Raw genomic sequence first — 24,532 nt, forward strand, 5'->3', positions numbered from 1 at the left:
AGAAAACTAAAAGCACATATTCATTTATTTTATTATCAATTTAAAAATTTGAAACCAATTATAAACAAACAAGTTTTTGTATTTGATTGATTTTATATTCGGTTTCTTTAAGCAAAACATTACATTTGATTTTTATAAATGAAAAATATATATAATTATTAAAATTTGACTCCAGTAAAAGTTGTTACTCCAATTTGACGGAAAAATCAATAAACACTTTTTTACTAATAACATAATCATCAAAGAACGAAAGTCTTACAAAAATTACTGCAAATAAAATGTATATAAATATTAATCGAAATAATTCTAAAGCCCATTTGATAAATATCCCACTAATGTAGATGTTTCATGCTCCACCAGGTCCATGTTGAGCTGCACCACATTGTGGATGCTAATGATCACTACCAGCTCTTCTGCTATTTTTACCTCCATTTTTAAACCAACTCAAGTCTTCAAAGGAATAATTTTCAGTAATAACCCCACAGTTTCAAACCCCTAATCTTCCATAGTATTGACGAACATAAATCAAATAACACTTTAATTAATATATATATATATATATGCTACGAAATAGCTTTTCATCAGCAGGTAAATTAATTGACATGCTTATTATTTAACATATAGTTAAAAAAATACTAATAATATTAATTATAATGTGATGTCCCCACAGCTAGTGTTGTTGTTTCTCATTTTACCACTTGCTTAATTGCTTTGGCTGATTTAAATTCTTGAACTAACATAGGAATATATATATATATGTGTTCACAGACATAAAAAGAAATATATCACCATCCTTCTCTGTCTCTCTCTGTGATGAATGCTGATATCCTTCTCATTCTCTCTCTCTCTGTGATGAATGCTGATTTTGCCCCGTAGTTGGTGCTCATCCTTCTGTTTAACCCTCTTCCATTGAGCAATTCACACACACAAACACGAAACACAGAATTTTTCTTCATTTTTTTTTGTTCTCTTTTTTTTTTCCATTTTGCATGATAGTGGATAAGACCCTTCTCAATCCTCTCCAAAATTCAAGGAACTTGTTCACAATCCCAATCCTGCAAAGCACCAAATCACATCCCAAATCCTCAAACAGCATAGAGCTTTCATTTTCACTGCTGATTTTGGTTAATCTTGCCCCCCAATTGTGTTGAAACATAGAATCAATCCACTTTGTTTTTGGGTGTCTTTCGGCCGAGAGTCATGTACTAATCCCTCCAGGTCCGGAGATAGATCTGTTTAAAGAATTGTTGCTCTTGTTCTTTGCATTCTTGAATGGACTATTGCTTGAGAGAGTTAGAGGGGAAGCAAGCACATGACCCTTTATTGATAGAGAAAATGAATAATTCATCACAAAGTAGTAGTAGTGAGAGATGTGTGTGGGTTCCAGGACCAGTGATTGTGGGAGCAGGGCCTTCAGGGCTTGCAACAGCAGCATACCTGAAAGAGAAAGGAGTTCCAAGCCTAATCCTGGAGAGATCCAACTGCATAGCATCTTTGTGGCAACTCAAGACCTATGACAGGCTTCACCTCCACTTGCCAAAGCAGTTTTGTGAACTCCCCTTGATGGGGTTCCCTTGTGAATTCCCCACATACCCCACAAAACAACAGTTCATAGAGTACTTGGAGAGCTATGCTGAGAGGTTTGCCATTAGGCCACGGTTCAATGAGACCGTTAGGCATGCCGAGTTTGATGCCACTCTTGGGTTATGGAAGGTGAGGAGTTTTAACAAGAGGGAGGTGGCAACAGAGTTTGTGTGTAGGTGGCTGATTGTGGCCACCGGGGAGAATGCAGAGGCAGTGGTGCCTCGGATTGAGGGAATGGGGGACTTTGGTGGGACCATAAAGCACACAAGTCTGTACAAGAGTGGGGCAGAGTTTAGAGGGAAGAGAGTGTTGGTGGTTGGGTGTGGGAATTCAGGGATGGAAGTGTGCTTGGATCTTTGCAACCATAATGCTACTCCTTCTCTTGTGGTCAGAGATACAGTAAGAACACACTTTCTCTCTTTTTCACTATTATACCTTTTCTCTTTCTTTCAAAATACTTGTTAATGTTTTCTAACCAAAATTACAGTTTCTGATGTAATAAAAATGTGTACTTTATGGTAACATGGATTCACACAATGAAGTTCTAGTTATATTTAGATAATAAACATTTTAAAAAACTGTATCTAAATTTTGAGTTTTTTTTGGTGGGTTTTGGTTAAAAGTTTGCAAGTTTTGGAATCACTGATTTAACATGAACAAAGGCTAAATGAAACGTGGCAACAAGATGCCTGTTTTTGCTTCTTTGAGATTCTAGTTCTTTTGTCGGGTTTTGTGGTATTTTGGAATATAGGTTGCTTGTTTTCATTTTATTTTTTTGCCGCCTCATACAAGAATTTTGACTTTCTGCTATAGAAAACATGGTATATATACTGTTCAAAGTTCTGATATGAAATTCCATGTCACTACTCACTACATCAGAAACGCGGAAATTCCAAAGTCTGTTCTGTTCATTCTGAAAAGAGAAAATAAAGAAAAAGGGTGGCACCCTGAGGCATAACATATATGCAAGTGAACTACACCACCTTCTTCAAAATTTGGCTTTTCTAATCAACCTTAGTTTTTTAGTACCATGATATATATATTCATTTTGAGAGCTCCCCATAAATATTATAAAAATGGTGAGATTTAACTTTTCTTGGGATTCTCAAGCGTGGGATGGAAGAAGCTGATTTTCCAAAACCAGTTGCTTTTACCCCTCCTTTTTCCTTCCCATGATTTTAGTAGCAAAAGAGATACTCTTTTTTCCCATTACATATGTAGAGACCATGGCCTGCAAACAATTAAGGCCTACCAAGGTTAAAGTTTTCCTCCTTTCTACCTTTTTTTCTTCCACTCTTCTTTTCGGGGGTGAAGCTGTATCCATTCACAGCGTAATAAAATTCTCAAAATTCTTAGCTGTTATGATGGGGAAACACTGAGATACTCTCTCCACACGGTTCATATACTTTATTATATAATACATAACTTTACTACCCTAATATGCATGAATAGATTAAGGACTCCTAGGTTCAATTTTACACAATGTGTATAAAAAATACCGTCTTAAAGACAATAAAACCTATTCAATGATTCTTACAAAATTAGTTTTTAAATATTGGTTCGAAGATATCTTTAGTAAAAACAAAAAGAAGAAAACAAAAGTAATATGTAATCAAATATTTATTGAATTGTAGAGTGTTTTAATTTTATAAAACTGATTTATATAATCAAATATTTTATTATTAATTTAATCTATTTATCAGTTTGTAATACAGAGAGATTAACCCTAGTGTATATGGATACTACTATAGTCCTATAAACACTCATTTGACATTTCTTTTGTGAAGGTGTAGATGAATATTGGTGTCTACAAAACATTATTCAAGAAAATGTAGAATTGCGTACATTTTGACATTGGATTAGTACAATAGAGTAAATTGATGTAGAAATTGATAGATATGGTGGAGTTTTATTGTTGTTTGTTTTTGGGTTTGAAGGTACATATCTTACCACGAGAGATGCTGGGAAAATCAACTTTTGGGTTGTCCATGTGGTTGCTCAAGTGGCTTCCAATTGAGTTTGTGGATCGGTTTCTTCTCATAGTGTCATGGCTCATGCTTGGTGACACGGCTCGGTTCGGATTGGACCGGCCAAAACTGGGTCCCCTTCAACTCAAAAACCTCTCCGGAAAGACACCAGTGCTTGATGTGGGTACCCTTGCCAAGATCAAAAGTGGACATATAAAGGTACTTCCTCTTTTTATCAAATTAATTTCAACTTTTCTTTTTGGTTAAATGAACGAGGTATTTCAGTTTATAAAAGTAGATGCATTTTTTCTTTCTCTTTTACACATTTGTTTACTTGAAGTAGGCAAATCCTAGACTTTTGGAGTCATAATCATGGTCTTAATTAGGTTGCTTTGTAGTAACTTTTGGTGTTTTAACTTTTAAATGAATCATGGGAGGAATAGCTAGTGGTGCTTCATTCAAGTGATGAATTATCCATACAAAATTCAGCTTGATCTTGGTAAGTATTAAGTGATGAATCATTAATATAAAATTAAGATTGATATTATTAAGAAGTGAAATTTAAATTTAAATTTTAAATAATTTATTTATAAAATAAAATTTTATATTATAAAAAAAAGTTTAGTTAATGTAAAATCTTCATTATTATATAAATTTATCATTTTTAAAGGACAAAATTGCATATTAACTTGTTTTATTATTAGTGTACATCTTTCTATACTTCAAACCATCAACTTTGTATTTTGTAATTAATTTGTGACACTTCTGAAGGATTAGTTTCATAAGTGTATACTTGTAAAACCTAGAACCAAATTAATTTATATTCTTTTAATTGTGCATGGTCATTCAAATTTAACCCTTTAATCACGTATATAAAGACCATTGCGAACACAAGTTTTAAGGACAGAAAAAACACGAACTATAACTATGACATAGACCAGGTTGTATATTAACGACCATTCTCTTTCTTTAGAAATTAGAATTCAAATAATGACAAGAAAGTTAGTTTGTTTTATATATAATATCATAAGATCTAATTTCGGTGCCGTCATAACCGCAATTCATGGTTTACCTTTTCAAATTGTATTTCTTTTAACTGTAATTAGCTTTTCGTGAAGGACAAACCCTTAGCATTTGCTAGCCATCACTCTTTTAATTTTGGGTTAAACAATCAAAACTATTCTAAACTTTAGATTATCGGTAATATGAAAATAATTAAAATAATTTTTTTTATATAAAATTAGTTTAATTTAAAGTTTCACTTAACTCATTAAAAATAATTATAATAAATATTACTCTATAATAAAACAATAATAAATTTTAAAGAATACTGACAATTATTTTATTACAGAAGGATTAATTTCTATATTTTCATTCTAATAATACTTAGTCTAAGTTTTAAACAAGAGAGAGAAAATTAATTTAGTGTTGTAATAAAAGAAAAACATATTTAATTTTTTGATTATTTTATTGAATTGTCAAGTTTAAATGAAATAAATCCCATTAAAATGTTTTTTTCCGCCCTTGCTTTTGTATTGGCAATATTTTCCATGGGTGTGTGCTTTTAATCAAATCAGAAGGTTTTCTTTATAATATGTGAAATGTTAGAAAAGCAAATGGAGAAAAGAATTATGATTATTATTCGAATGATGTTGTTGGGGAGCGTAATTATTTTCACTAGATTGTTGTTCGTTTTGTGTGAACAGTGCATGCAGTACTACTGCTACTCGCTCCACTCACTCAACACAATGTATTGCTTGCTGCAGGTACGACCAGCCATCGACCGGTTAAAACGTTATACAGTTGAATTTGTTGATGGAAGGACAGAGATTTTTGATGCCATCATTTTGGCAACTGGTTACAAAACTAATGTGCCCTATTGGCTAAAGGTATAGTTTAATTCTTTTACTTTCAAATATTAATGTAGAGGCACTTTATCCAATTTTAAAACACTTATTTTTAATCTTCTTCGTTGGATGAATTGTTCTATAGATATTGCCATAGAAAAAATAGATATTTTTATAAATTAAAAGCAATTTGGGTACGTTTTTCAGTTTTTCTAAAACAGAAGTATATAAATTATTTTAACTTAGAGAAAAAAAGTAAATGTTTTTTTTTTCTCTTGTAAACAAGGGTCTAGCAGACAAAATTGATCCAAACATATTTCTAATAACTTTCATAAAAGTATGAAATTCAACTGTTGTGAATTAGGAAAACAGTGGAGAATAAAGAGGGTCTATAAAGGACAAAAGAAAAGAAACTAATATGTATTTGGAATGGCATATGTGCAGGAAGGGGATATGTTCTCTAAGGAAGATGGGTTCCCTACGAAGCCATTTCCAAATGGATGGAAGGGTGAGAATGGACTGTATGCAGTTGGTTTCACCAAACGTGGCCTTCTTGGTACATCAATGGATGCCAAGAGAATAGCTGAACACATCGAAAGATGTTGGAACCACTTTTTCCCACTCACTTAATGTGCCACATTCAAATGCATGATGATGGCTTTGGGCTCAATTTGATGGGGTTTTGGCCAAATTAAAGGTTATAGAGAAGATGATGATGTTAAAGTTTAAGAATTGAGATGGGGGAATTTTGTGGTGGCATCCCAATGCTAACTATACTAGCTAGTAGTATCAAGAGTGGTGCTCCTCCAATCCATATACACAAAAGTGGACCAAGTAAGAAAAGAAATTGGTGGGAACATTTGTCTCCTTGTTGCACTTCCCTTCACATCTTAATTTTGATGAATTCACTTGTCAACAACATATGTGCAATTGAGAATATGAGATGTGAATTGAACTTGAACAGAGCTCTGGCTTTTCCTCTAGTGCCAAGAGGGGAAAACGGTAGTGCAAATTTTTTCAACTTTGATTCTCTTTACATCTTATACACTGTAATTTTTCTTATATATATATAGGTTTGACTTTGTAGAGAACAAGGGAATGAAAGTGACAAAGAAAAAGAGAAGAAAAAAATTCTAGAACAAGTGTTCTTATAAATGATTGTAGTTTTAACTTAGAAGATATTATATTTGATAAAGGTGAATGGAAAGATTAGTTTACAATTTTTGGGTTAATACAATTTTAAAATTATTTTATTTAATTAAATTTATTTGTTTTTTAGTTATAATATAGTGTATAGTTATTAACGTATCAGTATTTTTTGTTGACATATATTTTATATTAATTTTTATTTTACTTTTTAAATATAGAATAATGTATGACATTTTGTGCTTTTTGGGTGTTCTTTTGAGACCTGAATGCGTGCTTCGTTTAGGTATTTTGTTTTCTTAATTTTTTTTTAAACTTTATAAATAAACAGAAAGTTAGGAAATGAAATGTTTTAGTTGTTCGATTTTGTGCATGAGGTGAGATGATGTATCTGGAAATTCTGTATCTTATTTTAATATATGATTTTGAATAATATCGTATAAGGTCTGGTGCATTAAGTATAAAACAATTTGTTATAATTTTTAAGGATTAAGATATCTTAAAATAAATCATTTTATTTTATTTATTTTTGTTGATAAAAAAAAATTATGAAAGGAAATGTTTGTTAGTGATGGAGTGCTAGATGATGTTCCATGTTATACCTTCCATTAAATTTCGTTATGCAAATGTTTTTGGTTTGATGTGGGGGTAGTTAGGAGTTAGGACCACCATTTGGCTTTTCCATAAAAACTAATTTAATAACGTGAATTTCAAAACTGCCAAATTTGCAGGGAATTTCAGACGAATTGTTGTTTACGTTTATTACTGTTTCCTTTACACACCAACATCATTAAATTAAGTGTTCAGTAGGTTCATATCAATTCACCCAAGTAAAATTATGATTAATTCACGTTTAAATTTTACTCCTTCTATATATATATATATATATAAATATACTTCAACTTTGAGTAGTGTCCTAATTTGAATATTAAACATTATTTTTTTAATTAATAAGTATTTTAAACTTTAATTTTGTCCTAATTAATCCTTAAATCTTTGATCTATTTTTAATAAATTAAATATTTTTTAATTAATATTTAAGACTTACGATTTTATAAATAATTTCATATATTAAGTTCGGTTGTACTACTGACATAAGAGAAGAATGTAAACAATTATAAATTTCAATTATTTATTAGTTTTACTTTATACATTGTCAAACATACAACATAATAAAATTTATAATTTAAAATATATCTATATATGATTGGTCTCAAATATTACACTGTGTTATCAAAATAAAATATCAAATTAATTTTTAAATAATAGTGTGGTTCAAAATACAATTTTATTAGAATTAAATCAATTTTAAATAATGGAAAAAGTTAATTTAAAAATAAAAAATAAAATAAATTTGCTTTTAAATTTAATTTTATATTTTATAAAATGTATATATTGATTAATTGATTAAGTCAATGTTAACTATAATAATAGAGTCTCTTTAATAAATAAAATTATTCGTTAGTATCAGATTAACAATTATTTTATCGACTTCAATAGAATTTACTTGATGTTGATCATTAATAGAGTAGGCTTAGCTAATTCTAAGTTGTCACTAACAATTATTAATACTTCTAATACGTAAAGATATTAATTATATTAGTGTCATTTGAGTTTAGTCGGTATTAATTAAAATAAATATAAAAAATAATAAGGTTATTTTTATCTAGTTGGTGATATCTTATTTATTTTTATGGTTTATATTTATTTAAGTTAAGATTAGTCAAGACTAACACTAATTTTTATTTATTTTATTATTTATTTAAGTTAATATCAATTAATCGACTAAGTCAATACTAATTTATATGAAATAAATTCATGAGTCTTCGTTAGACCAGATACAAATTGTAAATTATTTTTAATACAAAAGACTCTATTTAAAGGTATCTTTACTCACATTTTTCATCTCTCACTTTTCTATATAAACTTCTCACACTCATATTGATATGAGTTGATTTAGTAGACTCACAAATTGAGTTATTAATTTTACTTTGATTATGATTTTGATTAACAAGATATGGTGATGACTCATTGAGGATTTTCACTGGACACAAACTTAACCAAGTGGTTAATTAAGTGTGAAGGTTCTCTTCAAAGATCAAAGGGAAAACAACTCACACAAAGAATAAAAATGTAAGAGAAAATTAAGAATTCAAAAGAACCTAGAATAAGAGATTGACGGAAATGAAAGAGATAGATTTAAAGATTAAGGAAGAAGAACTTAGATGGATGAAGACTTCCATGAAGGTCGAGGGATAGAGGAGTCACGCCACTTAGAGGAGGAGGAACCCAAGATAAGTGATGATTGGAGTTGTCACTTGAAGCATCTTTGTCATGATAAGACTTAGGGAAAACTAGATATTGAAAAATTCACTAAAGCAAAGTTTCTTTACTCAAAATGTGTTGTGAATTAGAATAGAGGGTGACCACCTATTTATAGTGTAGGTACCGTGAGGTTCAAGGAGTGGAGGGAAATTCAAATTCAAATTAAACATGCTTAAGCTCCCTAATTTTGTGCCGCTAAAAGTGGATCTAAGAGAGTCATGCTTCTCACATTTAAGCATGTGCTTAATGTGTGAAGTGTGACTATGATTTTCACATTAGAGACCTTCTAGATGTTAGGGTTTCTCTATGGCCATGAATAAGCCCAATTTTTATGTTTTTTAACACCTCGTAAAAAGATTAAAAGAAAAAATAGTTGGTATCCTAGCTCATGCTCTAGTGTTATGTTGTTGATGATCTTTTGAGGGATGGTGGGGCCTCGTGTCCTAGCTTGACATGTTTGACCAAGTCTTGAATAGTCTTTTTTGCTCTTGGTCATCTTCTTGTAAAGTTGGACTAGTTTAGATGGTGATGCTCTTTTCATGGTTACATCACATTTTCTTCATCAACACTCATGTCATTCATCGAGACTCATCTTCTTCTCTATTTACACTCATCATCTCCTTCATCCACACTCATCTATTTCATCCATACTAATCTTCATCATTTACATTCATCTCCTTCATTCACATTCATCTCTTTCACCCACTACAATTTGTTTTTGTTTATTTTTTGTTTGTTTATTTTTATTAAAGATAGAGACATTGTAGGAAAAATTCTTTAAAATTATTTTCTTTAACACGGATCACACTTACATAGATTAAATTAATATTAAAAATATATTTAATCTAACCAACACTAAATTAAATAGTTTTAAAGTCAAACACATTAGTTAGTTTGACCTACAATAAATTATTTTAGTTAAAAATAAATTTAAAAGTTAGTGATAAATTAACATTAACCTTGTGAATACTATACAAAGTCACCTTTCAAAAAACTGACGCTAGTGATTATTGTCCATGATTTTAGAGTCCATCGCAAATTTGACATTATTTACTTATTAGTGTCTGTTTTTGTTATTAACGTAAAAAAAAAAACAATGCTTCATGTTAATGTTATTGTAGTGTCTATTTTGTATTTTGTAAAAGTATTTGTTAATTTTAAATTTCTATTAATTTCTAAAAGCTTTTCTTTGTAATTTTTTTTCCAATGCTAAGTTTAACTCTAAGAATATTTCAAAAAATATAGATTTTTAATGTACATAAATTAATTAAATAATATATTTCTTATTTAAGATGTATATATATAATTTTATTTTTAATCAATAGTTTACTTTTAATATTGTATTTTTATTCAAAATCATATTTGATCAAAATCATATTTAACTTTGTTATGTTAAGGACCCTTCAAGCCCCACTTTTTTTCTGATAACTTTTTATCTATTACTCTTATGTTTTAGATGCAGAAGATTAATATATAAAAAACGAAAAGAATTAAATTCGCACAATTTATGAAAGACTTTATTCTTCTTTGTTTTATGTGTATCATTTAAATTCATATTTTCTAAAATAGTTATTTTTAAATAAATATTGCGAATATGTTTTTTAATCTATTGTGAATATTTTTAAATCTTTTTAGAAAAAACAAATTAATTCAAAATCTCAATTACTTTTTTTTCGTATCTCGCGTTATCTGGAACGAAATAATTTTTTATTTATGTTTTTATTCTTTTCACTAACTTCAAATATTTTGGAATTAGTTTCTTAATCATGTTTGTAGCAAAATCAAACTAGAAGATTCCAAATTTGAGCCTTTTTTTCTTGAGCGTTGGTGGGTCGTTCATACAAATCAATTCTTAGCTTAGTTAAATTTTCCCATTTTTACTTGGCAAGTGGACTTAGTCAAATGTAGTACAACGGAGGGTTGTCGTATCCACAAGGAATTAATGATATCAAAGTATAATTATCTTTTAAGTTGATATCTTTTAGGAAATGTGATAGGGCCTCTGCCATCAAAATGTGTGTATTAAGAATGAAGAAAATAAATATAAGATTGATATCCATTGTGTAAAATATACACATAGGGATGTTTATTTATAAATGAACATAATAACATAATCAATAATAGAATAATATAAACTATGGACTAAGCCCGATACATTCAACATTTCCCTTCAAGCTAGCTCATATAAATCTTATGTACCAAGCTTGTTACAAATATAATCAATTCTAGGTCCCGTAAAGATTTGGTGAAAATATTTGGCAATTAATCATTCAAATTAACAAATTTAGTCTTGATGTCTCCAAACACAATCTTTTCTTGAATGAAGTCACAAAATCTCAATATGTTTTTTTTTTTTTCATGAAAGACGGGATTTGAGCTAATATGAAGAACAACCTGATTATCACTGATGAGTTTCATTTGATTGACTTCACTAAATTACAATTCTTTGAGTAACTGTTTAAGCCAAATAAACTCACAAGTAGCTGAAACCATAGCTCTATATTTCACTTCAGCACTAGATCTTGCCACAACATTTTGTTTCTTGCTCTTCTAAGAAATTAAATTATCACCAATAGAAACAAAATATCTTAAAGTGGATCTTCTCTTAGACGAAGATCCTGCCTAATCAGCATATGAATAACATACAACATTAGTATTACTATTGTGACAATATAATAAGCATTTTCCAAGAGAACCTTTAATGTATTTTAATATATGAATGATTGCATTTCAATGATCAACACATGGTGAATTAAGGAATTGAATCACCACACTAACAATAAATGAAATATCTGGACGAGTGACCGTAAGATAGTTCAATTTTCCAAATAATCTTTTGTACTTCTCATGATCTGAGAGAGGTCCCCCCTTACTAGGTATGATGCAATCCTAGCTTGCATCTTCATTTGTAGATCTTCTTCTTCATTGTTTTGATTTGAATATCTTCTACGGATGATGAACACTATTGCGGAAGCATGAAGAATTGTAGAAATTTTGGAAGAAATGAAAATTATGTCGGTGAATCTAAGTGAGGTTAGGCCAACACTTAGTTTCTAAAGTGACGTTAGGCCAACACTTAGTTTCTAAAGTGAGATTAGGCCAATACTTAGTTTCTAAAGTGAGGTTAGACCAACACTTAGTTTCGTTACTCAAATCAAAGGTAAAAATCATGTACAAAAGACTCTTATTTATAGGAGAAAGTCTCTCAAAACCTCTCAAATGAGAGTTGACAAGTGTCACCACCTTATTGGTGCAAATCCTCTCCATTGAGAAGAAGACATGTGGAGCCTCATGCCTTCGTTGCATATGTTTCTATTTGCACCTCTCTTTTACTATTTTACATTCTACTTTCTTTTCTCTTTACATCCTTCTCTACTTTGACCCAAAATAAAAGGCTCAAAGCTTCCTAACTACTCTATACAATTTTTACAAGGCTAAGAAGAAGAAAACGACTTTACAATCTCTTCACTAAGTCTCGATCTTCGTCTATCTTCTTAGCCGGAAGTTTCGAACCCGGATGGTTTTCATCAAGGTAGGAGTTTGACAATAGGATCCATAGATGTATCAACATATTTTTGAATTCGTTAATCCAGTTTCCTCCAAAATATCCAATGCATACTTCCTCTAAGAAATGACAATACTATTGTTTGATTGTGATATCTCAATTCCCAAGAAATATCTGAGTTTGCAAAGATCTTTGGTCTGAAAGTGTTGACAAAGGTGTTGTTTTACCTATAAGATGTCATGGTGATCACTGCCTGTAAGAACAATGTTATCAACATATACTACAAGATAAATACACCCAACACTTGAGTGATAGAAAAAAAACTGAATGATTTGCTCCATATAAATTTCTTCCTACAAATCACCATTAAGATAGGAATTTTTGACATCTAGTTGATACAAAGGCCATTATTGAAGAGTAGCCAGGGCTATGAAAATCAAACTGAAGCCATCTTTTCTATTGGAGAAAAAGTATCACTATAGTTTAAACCAAAAATTTTGGTATAACTCTTAATCACAATACGAGTTTTGAGACCATCAATAATACCATCAATACCAACTTTGATAGCAAAAACCCACCTGCAATCAACAACAGATTTCCCTAAAGGTAAACGAATGAGGTCCCAAGTTCCATTATTCTGAAACACACTCATTTCATCAAGCATGGTCTGACTCCAACCAGGATGAGCTAAGGCATCACCTACATACTTTGGAATTGACACAGAAGAAATAGAAGAAATACAGGTATAAAAAGGTTGAGATAGTCGATGATAGGTTAAAGCATTATAATGTGGAGAGGGATTATGGTTAGAACGTATACCTTTACATATGGCAATGGGAATATCAGGTTCAACTATCAGAACCAGAAGAGACGGAGAATTTGGCACTAGAAGAGAGTCATCATGTGGACGATGGGAAGACTAATGACGAATGTAAACTTGAGAAAGTGGTGGATGAGAATCTTTAAGTACACTAGACATAACAGGAGGATCAAAGACAACTAGAATACGTACTTGTTCAGATGGAGACACAGGTAGAGAAAATAAAGACTTAAAATAAAAAGAAGATTCGGTGAAGGTGACATTTGCAGAAATGAAATAATAGTTAAGAGAAAGTGAAAAACATTTATATCCTTTTTGAGATCTAGTAAACCCTAAAAACACATTCGTGTGACCTAGCAGATAATTTATTAAAACCAGGACAAAAATTGTGAACAAAGCATGTAGACCTAAAAACTTTAGGTGGTAAGGAATGAAGGGGTTCATGAGGAATGTTATTCTCTAAAACTGAAGATGGCATACGATTAATTAGATAACATGCACTAAGAACAACATCACCCTAAAAATGTTGAGAAACATCACCATGAAGTAACATAGTTCAAGTAGTTTCAACTAGGTGTTTATTCTTGCACTCAGTCACTCCATTTTGTTGAGGGGTATAAGCACATGAGGTTTGATGAAGAATGCCATTAGATTTCATAAAAGTGGTAAAAGAATGAGAAAGATACTCATAAGCATTATAACTGCGTAAGGTTCTGATTGAAACCCCAAATTGATTTTTAATTTCGTTATAAAAAGATTGAAATATAGAAAACAATTGAGAACTTTAAAAATAACCAAGTACATCTTGAATAATCAACAATAAAATTAACAAAATATTGAAACCCTAAATTAGACTTAACACGAATTCTTCTCCAAATGTCATAGTGAACTAAGGCAAAAAGGGATGAAACACGTTGTGAGACACTTCTAGGAAAATAACTGCAACTTTGTTTACCTTAATGGCATGACAATTTAATATAAACTATGGGTTAAGCCTATTACATTCAACAGTTTGCATATATTATTTGAAATTAAAAACTTTAAATAATAATAATACTAGATATTTAGATCGATATGTGAAGTGTTAGACAAGTCACTGAAGTAGGGAAATAATAATATAACACAGATGTTGGAATTGGAATAGGTTTGTGACTTTCCTTTTTTATTTTATTTATAAATGCAATATTTTATTCAAAATCTTTGTTCATGTTTTGGCCCAACCAAGTTGATTCCTCGTGCAAGGTAATCTAGAGCAATAAGTCATTGTTATGACTTACCTCTTCATTAATATGGAACAGTTCACCATAGTCTCAGCTTCGCGCTTTGCAACCATTGAATCCTCTAGCTGGTTGAATGAGGCTTAGAAATATGAAATCACCTTCCGATCTCATTCAGACCTATGAACAATCAATGGTCATTGATTACCATTAAACATTAAGCACACTACCAGACCCAAGGTATTTGAATATAAAATAGAAACATACATCTATAAATGATAATAACTCCAAAAATATCACATTTTCATCCAATCCCAACAATATAGATTTAGCAACTCATGATAAAATCTTACAATAAAGCTTAGGATGAGAAGCTAAACACAATAAACATGGATCCTTGAATGTTCTTACCAGCTTGGCTTCAAGATTCCCTTCTCTAGAGATTATCCTTCACTTCTTCATTTTGAATTTTTAGACTCTTTGAGTCTAAACCAGCATAATCTTTCTATCTAAACCTCTTCCTGAATCTCACATGATCTTTTTAACCTCTGTGTTTCTCTATCTCTTGATTTCTTGATACCTTTTTATGCCTCTTGATGCTTAGAACGATGCCCCCAAGGTCTCTTTTTTATAGATTTTAGAATTAGGATTCAAAGGGATTCAAGGAGATTAGTGATTCGCTCAGCACAGGCCAATCCTCTTGGCGGATTGACTTTCTTCATCCTTAATCATTCTTTTTGGGCTTCAATCTTCAATCCTTGGGCTTCTTAATCACTGTCAAAACTTGGTCATGTGGTAGGATTGGCTTGGCTTTAGGCTCCAAGCAAAATCCTTTTGATCCTAACTTTGGTTCATTTTGGCTTGAGCCCTTTCTGAGCAAGTTTAGGCATTCTTCATGGTTAAGGACTTTATTCGCTCAGTCCTTTCAGTATCGTTCAACCCTTTTTCGCTGGAATTCTTTAATTGTGTTGGCTTGAATTCGGTCAATGTATGGGGACGCACTCAACGTTTTGGAGAATTTCAATTTGTTGAGTCATTCTTCATGCACTGGTTGAATTAGCTTTGATGCTCCATCCTTGTTTGCTTGCTTTTCTACACAATTCTATGTAATTTCCTTCTTCTCTTCATGTTCTTCATGCGCAGCCGTGGTTGAAGTGTCTTTGCATACTTCTTGTTCATATTTGTACAAATTCTTCCTAATATACATGTCGTTTTTACATATGAATTCTATTACAATTATGCATTTATCAAGTGTCTCCCAAAAACAAATAAAGATATAAAAATAGTGCAAAATTAATTCAAATTAACATATTCAAGTATAAAAAGATGGATTCATAGAACTTTAAACTTTAAAAAGGAATTATGTGAACAGCAAAAAAAAAAAAGCAAGTCAATCTATTCAAGTTATAAAGTCTATACTTCATATCGTCTAAGACCAACATACTCTCTACCATCCAAGTAGTGCCTAACCCTAATATATTTAATTTTATGGTTTTTTTTATTAATTGCTTTCTAATTTATTATTATTATTATTATTTTAATTGAAATATGGTAGGTGAAATTAGTCATTTTTCATATGGATATAAAATTTATTTTTATTAACAAATGTTAAACTCGCTATCAAAAAGATGCGTGAGTCACGGGTTCAAAAACTAGTTAAACGAAGAAATAAGAATTTTTAATACAATACTAACACCAATTTACATTTTGAGACACCTGAAAAGTAAATTTAGTAAAAAGAGCAAAACGAAAATAGAAAATTAGTTGATGGATCCCCTGAACGTGCGGGGGCACCTCCCATTGTGCATGCAACATGGCTGACTTAGTTTCATTGCGATGGCATTATAAAAGGAAGCCAAGGAACGTTGGGATTCACCACCCACACATAGTTGAATCTTAATCGGTTTTCTCTCTCCTTTCTTTCTTTTCTCTCTTGAGGCTGAGAAAGAGAAGGAGAGAGAGAGACAGACAGAGAAACAATGGCTTTTTCCAGGGTGCTTCTCTTTCTTAGTGTCATTTTGGCAGCCCTCATGGCGGTTGCCTCCTCACAATCCATTGCTCCGGCTCCTGCTCCAACAAGTGATGGTAATTACTTTTCTCTTTCACTTTTTGTTCTTCTTCTTAGCCAAATCCCACATAATAGATCATAATATTCATTCAACTTAACTTAATTTTTTCTACAGTCGCGTAATTGTTTTTTTATGAACAATAAACAATGAATAAATGTGAATCACTTTAGGATGACCTAAATCTTATACAAAACACACGATTTTTAACATCACACATCCCGCCAACACTTAAACACTACTTAAATAAATCCGAAAAAAACTCCTTCCAATCCTCACTCTTATACCCAAACAAAACATCATCTCCATACAAACCAAATGATCAACACACCAATTAGAGAAGAAGAAAATCGCATCCTGCAACTTGGAAATAACCTTCCCAAACCCATATTTTTAGTTGCACCAAAGCGAATACTTCCTACATCTATAATAATTTATCTTTGTTGCATTTGCAGGCACCTCAGTTGACCAGGCTGTAGCGTATATCCTAATGTTGGTTGCGTTGGTTCTGACATACATCATGCATTAAGGCACCTACGACGAGTGATGCCATCGTAAATTAATTGAGGGCCACTGGGCATTTTTATTTGAAGGAATGTGAGAAACACTTAGGAGGAAGAAAGATATTTTAATTGGAATGATGCATTTTCTGTATCTCTTCTTTTGCTCCAAGGATACTTTCATTCTGATTTTTTTTCAGATCTTTATTTATTATGCTTCTGATTCTGATTCTAATTCGATAGTTGTTATGAAGCAAAGATAAATAAATTAAATCCAATTGAAGATGTGCTACTTCTTTGTCCATGATCATGAAATCGATTTTTCTTAAAGTATATATAAAGTTATTTCTCACCCCCTCTACAAGAAAATAAAAAGCAATTCTAGCCCTGTCTACATGGAGAAAAAAGATAATTAATATGGTACTTAATCAAATAATACAATTTAAAATGCATTAACCTAAAATCATCTTTCAAAACAATTCAGATGTAAATTCAAAATTTTAAAGTCAACCAATATTAAATGGAGTTGTTTGTGGGTTTCAGGATTAAAAGTAACAATTCAAGTTTACTTCATCAAAACAAATAGATTATTAATTAACAAAATAGCAAATGTTAAATCATTTTAAAAAAGTTTGAATTAGCATCAATTAATTCTTGAAAATCACGCATAAAATTAAGTCACTTGTATAAATCTTAATTATAATATTTTGAATTTGTAATATACTACTCTTTTCACTATGATGTTTAATGTTATTATTAAATAATTTAAATAATTTAAATAATTTTATTTATACTTTAAGAATAAATCAATGTTACGACAGACGAAAATAATTGGTATGAAATGCTATGTAATTAATAGATTAAGTCACTTGTATAAATCTTAATTATAATATTTTAAAAATTTGTAATATACTACTCTTCTAATACGATGTTTAATGTTATTATTAAATTATTTAAATAATTTATGTATACTTTAAGAATAAATCAATGTTATGACAAACGAAAATAATTGGTCTGAAATGATATATAGTTAATAGATCGAAGGTATAGACAAATTAAAAATTAAATAAATTGAAGTTTCATGGGAGGAAAAGCAAACATGAGTATTTATATCATCCTTTATTTCATGAAAATACACAAGATAAACGAACCTAAGACTTTGTCTAACGCTCTTTTCATCTAACGAATTTTACAAGACAAGAAAATACATAACTTTGTCTAACACATTCCGATAACTGAGGTAAGATAAACTAGATTTAAGAGAATAAAACTTGCATGACAAATTGTAATGTGATCAAATGATCTTCGTTAAAGAAATCAGGCCTGGAAACATACATAAGAACAATTGCTTGAGTAAAATAAGTTTATTTCATCTAAATATTTGAAAAAAAGTTGTAATGAAGTTGAAATCAATCAATTAAAGGGGTATAAGTCTTTCCAAGGGTTTAGCAAACCCTTTGGCAAGGCTACGTATCATAAGATTGATCGAAGTCTCAACAAATGGATGTGCAAGACTATAGACTTAGGTATCTTTCTCATGAGATTCATTTACTCAAATAAGAACAAAAAGATTCTTTTATCCTTAGTTATTGTTGGAGATCCCACATCAACTAGAGATTAGAGTCTTTCATTGTATATAAGTGGGTGCAAACCTCAACCTCATGAGCCGGTTTTATGGGGTTGAGTTAAGCTTAAATTTCACTTTGTAATATGGTATCAGAGCCATTTCGAGCCTATCCTAGCGAGTATTTGTTGGGTTTTTCAGGTCACCACCCATAATATGTTAAGAAGTTTGACGAAGTTACTAAGTGTGCAGATTTAGTTTAATTTTCATTAGACGTTATAAGTTTCTTAAGATTATTAGATGATCAAGCTTTGTGATAAGTGTTAGATGATATTAGTAAATAAGATACATCACGCAGTTTATCAAGACATTCCCAAAGAGTCAACAATTTAGAAGGTTTATAGTATATGATCTCTAAAGAGTCAACTACAAACGAACTTTTGAAAGTGCTACATGTCAAACACTTCTAAGCATAAGACATTGAAAAGGATGAGCAAGACTCACCAAACAAGTCAACAGTGGAAAGCATTCAAATGATGTTAATGATAGAAGATGAGTAAGTGATAGAGGATCTGTTAGAATTATAAGCCTTAAACAAGAGAGGGTGAATTGTTTTTGAAAGATTTTCGCAAGTAGTGAAAGACAATGAAGAATCAATCAATTAGAAAACTGTTCATCCAATTATAAAACTGTTTTAAGGTTGACTCCAGAAAATCAACCAGTTGTTCGAAACAACTGGTTGCTTATATCAGTAGTTTATAAAATCAAAGCAAAAGCAGTTTATAAAGAGTGTAAGGATAAAGAGATTCACACAAGATGTTTATACTGGTTCACTCTTAAACAAGAGCTACATTCAGTTCTCAGCTAACCACTCATAATTCACTAAGTAATCAAACCTTGATTACAAACAACACACCAAGAGTGATGATCTTGAACCCCTCAAGAACATACACCACTCTTTGGCAAAACACACAGTTTCCATAACAACCCTATGAAATTGCACGACACCAAATCACACAGAAATACAATGATTAAGGAAGAAGAGAATAGAATACACCTGGGTAAACTCAAAGATTAAAGTACATAAATACACGACAATCCTTTTCCACACTTTGAGATTATCCAAAAGCTCTTTGCAATCTTGAAAATTGATTTTGATTGATCTCTCTTTCTTAGTTAATGGCCAGGAGTGTAAAACAACCTTTTTATACTTCAATCATATTGTCAAAGCATTTAATTCAAGAACCAAAAGCAGTTTGAATCATTTAAAACAGATTGGTATAGCTTAACAAAATTCTGTTAAGGTTTTCAGAAAAACAACCAATTGAATTCTTGAAACAATCGGTTAAATTGGTTTGACAACAAAGTCAAGTTTTTCAAATACTTTTGAAAATCCACTAAGTGTAAAACAACCAGTTGAATTGACATTTCAACAGGTTAAATTTTCACACTCTTTAGAAAACACATAATCTTTTTCAAAAGGATTAAGATTCAATTAACCTTGGATCATCATAAATAGTGGATTTATAAATTCAAATACTTCTAGACACACACACAATCAGCACCAAGGTCTTCAAGCATTCCTATTGGATTTGGAGACATCAAAGTACCTTGTTCAATAGGATCATCCTTGTTAAAGCACCATTTTTATCAACTAAGATCAGAGGATCAACTTGGAAGAATTCAGAAGATAATAGTTGACTTAGTTTTTGTATAAAATGTAAATAGTAGAATTAGATTTTTTGGCTTTGTATTTCTGAGCTAACTTTAGAATAAGAATATCTTTCTCTCCAAACAAGACTTCCTTTAAGCACCTCCTATTTGCAAAGAATGACTCTTCAAGCTTCTCCTAAAGACTAAGCAAAGCGCCTCATGCAAAAGGATTCTCCAATCACTTGATGTCATGTGTCAACTCTTTAGTGTAGAAATTTTTGCACTTAGAATTGCCACATGGCATGCTAGAAATGGAGAGTATTTTTAGAACTCAATAGTCATCTTAGGAGTCTTTTAACCTATAACTAAGAGACTTCCCTCTTATATTTTCTAAACTTGATTAATATATGAAATTGTGTTTCTCAATACAATTATCCAAGTCTCTCCTTATAATGCTCATTGCATTCTTAGAAACTCAAGGAAGTTGACCTAACCTCTTCCTTGACCCTTGCACTTTGTAAACTCACGCCCAAAACAATAACCTCCATGACCATTTGGTGCTTCCTCAAAAAATATACAAGTCTTTTATTGCCTTCCATCAATCTCCACTCAACACTCAAGAAGAATTGCATCAGCAAGACTCACTAAACGATCTCAAAATTGAAAAAGATTTGTTAGACAGTCCAATCTTAGTGTTAATGTTGGAAAACTTTCTAAGAGCTTATAAAGATAACATCCAACGATGGAATGTTGTCAAGACAAAGGCCTAAACAAGAAAATGCGCATTATACAATATCGAGAAACTATGACAAACGATCTCATTGGAATGAATCAGACAAACTAGTTAAGAAGATCTTATCAGGCGATCCTAGTGCTCACAAACTCATCATAAGATCTCATCAAACAAACTCTTTGGATATCACAAGACAAACAATATTAAAGCATTTGCTTACAAGTCATTTTATTTTGTTTTATTTGATTTTTTTAAGAAGTTTACTTTTTATGCTTTTGAACGTGAATTTGATATGATTCTCCATGTTTTTTTTTCTCTTGTTTTATTTTTCAATAAATTTTCATATAATAACATGTGATTGATGAACTCTAGTATGAACATAGAGTCATATAGTAATGTGTAAAATAAGTTTAACAAAAAGACTTATATTAACCCTAGAAAAAAATTAGTCATTCTTACTAAAACATCTATGTGATAAATGAATTTTGTAAAACATTTACCTAATAAAATTAAATGTTCTTTATAACATATTTACCAACTAACATAACATAAATATTATATTAATAATTTACTTAACATAATTTGTCACTTTGAAAATAAAAAAAGTTAACCAACTTAATTGAATTTAAAATTATACTTTAACTATAATTGTTCTACAATTCAATTTGGTAAACGTATGTATTTAGCTTTGACCATTAACAAAACATGTTGAAGGCATTTGAAAACCATATGCATTAACCAAAAATTTGTGCATTCATCTACAGTATCTAATTCCAACCAACATGACTCATGACAAAATTCAATCAATATATTAACAAAGAACGCATAAGCTAAACACAGTAAGGATTAGGCATAAGCTAAGTTACTACACAAAAAGAACAGATAAATCATACACAAAGCAAAAAACAAGCAGAAGTAGAGAATAGGAGGTTAGAAGAGGTGACTCTCATACTTATGTAGTGGGCAAGAGCTTCAGCGTCGTACTCGCGATTTATCAGAATTGAGGTGTCGAAGGCCCCCACTGGCCAGGATTTGGCAAGCCTCTCGATCAGTTGAAGGCAGCTCATCCAGGGACTTGGGCATGGTAAGCTTGACCTTCTCCATCCAGTACAAGGGGAAGCCGTCAAGAGCGGTGCGATCATAGTCAGAGCAGCATACTCTGAAGAACTTGCCCCTCCACCCCTTGAAAAATTGTTGGAACAGAGTGAAGAGGACCCTCCCAGCAATGCTGCTGAAACTCACCCAGAGGCTTTTCCCCTGCTTCTTCACCTCAAAGAAGTGAAGGAAGACGTCGATGGAGGGGGTTTGTCCGAAGTACCCGCACAAAATGTCGAACGCCTTAACGAAACCCCAGCTGTTGGGGTGTAGCTGGGCTAGGGAGACGTTGATCTCAGTTAAGAGTTCCCGCTCGAACCCGGAGAAAGGCAAGCGCATCCCAATGCGCTTGAAGACCACTTGGTAAAAGAAGAAGAAGGGGACCCCATTGTTGGCCCTCTCATCTCCACATACAGGCTCGCCTGGGACGCAGGGGAGCATAGAAATATCTTCGTCGTGCCTCCTAGCGAAGGCACGATGTTGATAGACTCCTGATCCTTCGATATGATCCCTCCAATCTTTCATGGAGGTTAGGGTGGAGCACTCTTCGAGCATCTCATCGGAGGCCCAGGAGTAAAGGGCCCTATAGTTGATCTTTGGGGGTGGAGGATTGGGCATTGTTTTGGTACGCGCCATGGAAAGAGCTGAAGAATGAAGAAGGAAAAAGGTTCAGCAAAGAGGAGTTAAGGTGGAAAGGGGGAAAGAAACCCTAAGAAAACCCCTACCCATGCGAGAAGTTCAGAAAGGGAGAAACAGAGAAATGAGGAAGAAGAACGCGAATGCAAAGAAAATAAACAGGCCCAGGCAGTTATATCCATACAAGAGTTAAAAGGGAGAGCCATTGAAGGAGAAAAATCATACCTTTGGGTATCTGGTTGGATGAAGATTGGAAGCGCGAAGGAAAGGATGAAGATTGCAGAGAAAGCTGGGAAAGATGAACAGTAGAGAGAATGCGAAGAGTGAATGAAACAGTGGTTTGGAGCGCACATTTTCGAAAGGTATAACGTTAACTTGAAGAGCACGAGAGGCGTTAAGTTGTGGCCGTGCGATTGGACCACGTGTCAAGAGATTAAAGCGTGACTTAAAATGTCACATCCTCAGCACAGAGAATGTCACGTTAGCTGCTCAGAGAATGTCACGTCATCGGGAGTGCCACGTGGATGGTAGGGCGAGGCCTTAGTCTTTTTGCTGAAACAGTGTCAGCTCAAGACTGGGGGCTTATGTACCGTCCCGTCCCCGGACGTTGACCAAAGTCAAAGTCAAAGTCAGAGTCAAACATATGGTGGGACCCACCAGGGGGCCCCAAGGGAGAATGTCAATAGGTTGACCTTTTGAGGCGTCGCCAGGTTGAGGCGTCACTAGGTTGAGGCGTCGATGATGTCACCCCCCGATACCCACAGGTAGGGAAGATCGTGGAGGGGGCGACACAGTAAGAGACAGTGGTACGGACGAGGAGGCCTTGGGCCCCGGTACCTCAGAACAGTAATAAAGAAAAGAGAAAGGTGGCTTCAAGGCCATAGTCCCAGTATCAGCAGAGGGTAGCCTGCCTCGTGAAGTACCCACGCCACCTCTGGAGAATCCCTATGACAGATACGACCCAGGAGAGGGCCACGCCCAGGGTCGAACCATGTGCATGGTACGAGAGGAAGGCAGATGCACTCCCAAGGCGAGTGACTAGAAGCTGGGACGCATGAGTTGGCACCCAGGTAATCACCCCTCGCGGCAGATGCACTCCAAAGAAGGAGGACTTGCACGTTGGAGTTTCCCTAAGTTGGGTTACAGCGTGGTAAGGCCCTCCACGTGGGATGGCGGTTAAGTCAGAAGGACACGTGGCAGTAGCATTGGAATATCAAGGTATATAAGCTTCTTTGAAAGATTATTAAGGTACGTTCTGCTCATTCACACACACTCTAGTTACTTGCTCGCTTACTCGCGGTATGCACAAGTAATTAGAGAGAGAGAGAGAGAGAGAGAAAAGTTAGTTACGAGTTAGTTACCACCTTCAGAGCATTGAGTTACGGTGCTCCGATACGGAGGTGGTTAGTGTTCTTGCTTGCTGCGTCGGAGTGCAAACGGCCGCGAGGGCGCCCCTTTGCTCTTCCTTGTTTCAGGTTCTCACGACGGCGCAAGGCGGAGATCTGAGTTGAAGACGAAGGAGTCCTTGAATGCAAGTTAGAGCCACGCGCGAAGACTTTCTCGGTCAACCGGCAGGAACAGTAATGTGTAAATTAGTCATTCTTACTAAAACATCTGATAAATGAATTCTGTAAAACATTTACCTAATAAAATTAAATGTTCTTTATAACATATTTACCAACTAACATAACATAAATATTATATTAATAATTTACTTAACATAATTTGTCACTTTGTAAATAAAAAAAAGTTAACCAACTTAATTGAATTTAAAATTATACCTTAACTATAATTGTTCTACAATTCAATTTGGTAAACATATGTATTTAGCTTTGACCATTAACAAAACATGTTGAAGGCATTTGAAAATCTTA

The 24,532-nt window shown here is 32.6% G+C and overlaps 2 protein-coding genes across 2 annotated transcripts; both read left to right on the forward strand.

Moving 5' to 3' along the window:
• Positions 1-722: 722 nt before the first annotated feature.
• Positions 723-6,175, forward strand: LOC137813585 (indole-3-pyruvate monooxygenase YUCCA6). Its single transcript, XM_068615925.2, is given in 5 exon segments — positions 723-1,983; positions 3,522-3,770; positions 5,318-5,440; positions 5,843-6,003; positions 6,005-6,175. Coding segments are annotated over 5 exon segments (1,290 nt in total). The 5' UTR covers positions 723-1,272; the 3' UTR covers positions 6,051-6,175.
• A 10,118-nt stretch (positions 6,176-16,293) lies between these two features.
• On the forward strand, positions 16,294-17,176 carry LOC150029522 (arabinogalactan protein 41-like). The gene is made up of 2 exons (XM_090297220.1): positions 16,294-16,496; positions 16,933-17,176. The coding sequence occupies exons 1-2, from the start codon at positions 16,391-16,393 to the stop codon at positions 17,004-17,006; spliced, it is 180 nt and encodes a 59-aa protein (XP_090153346.1). The 5' UTR covers positions 16,294-16,390; the 3' UTR covers positions 17,007-17,176.
• The last annotated feature ends 7,356 nt before the right edge of the window (positions 17,177-24,532 follow it).

Source organism: Phaseolus vulgaris, chromosome 1 (genome assembly GCF_051622355.1).
Source record: "Phaseolus vulgaris cultivar YP4 chromosome 1, ASM5162235v1, whole genome shotgun sequence".
In the NCBI taxonomy this organism is placed as follows: Eukaryota; Viridiplantae; Streptophyta; class Magnoliopsida; order Fabales; family Fabaceae; genus Phaseolus; species Phaseolus vulgaris.

What these genes read in the sequence shown, in the direction of transcription:
- LOC150029522 (XM_090297220.1), top strand. Translation starts at nt 16,391, where the DNA reads ATGGCTTTTTCCAGGGTGCTTCTCTTTCTTAGTGTCATTTTGGCAGCC. An exon ending in TCCTGCTCCAACAAGTGATG is followed by an intron (nt 16,497 to 16,932) that starts GTAATTACTTTT and finishes TTGCATTTGCAG; the next exon opens with GCACCTCAGTTGACCAGGCT.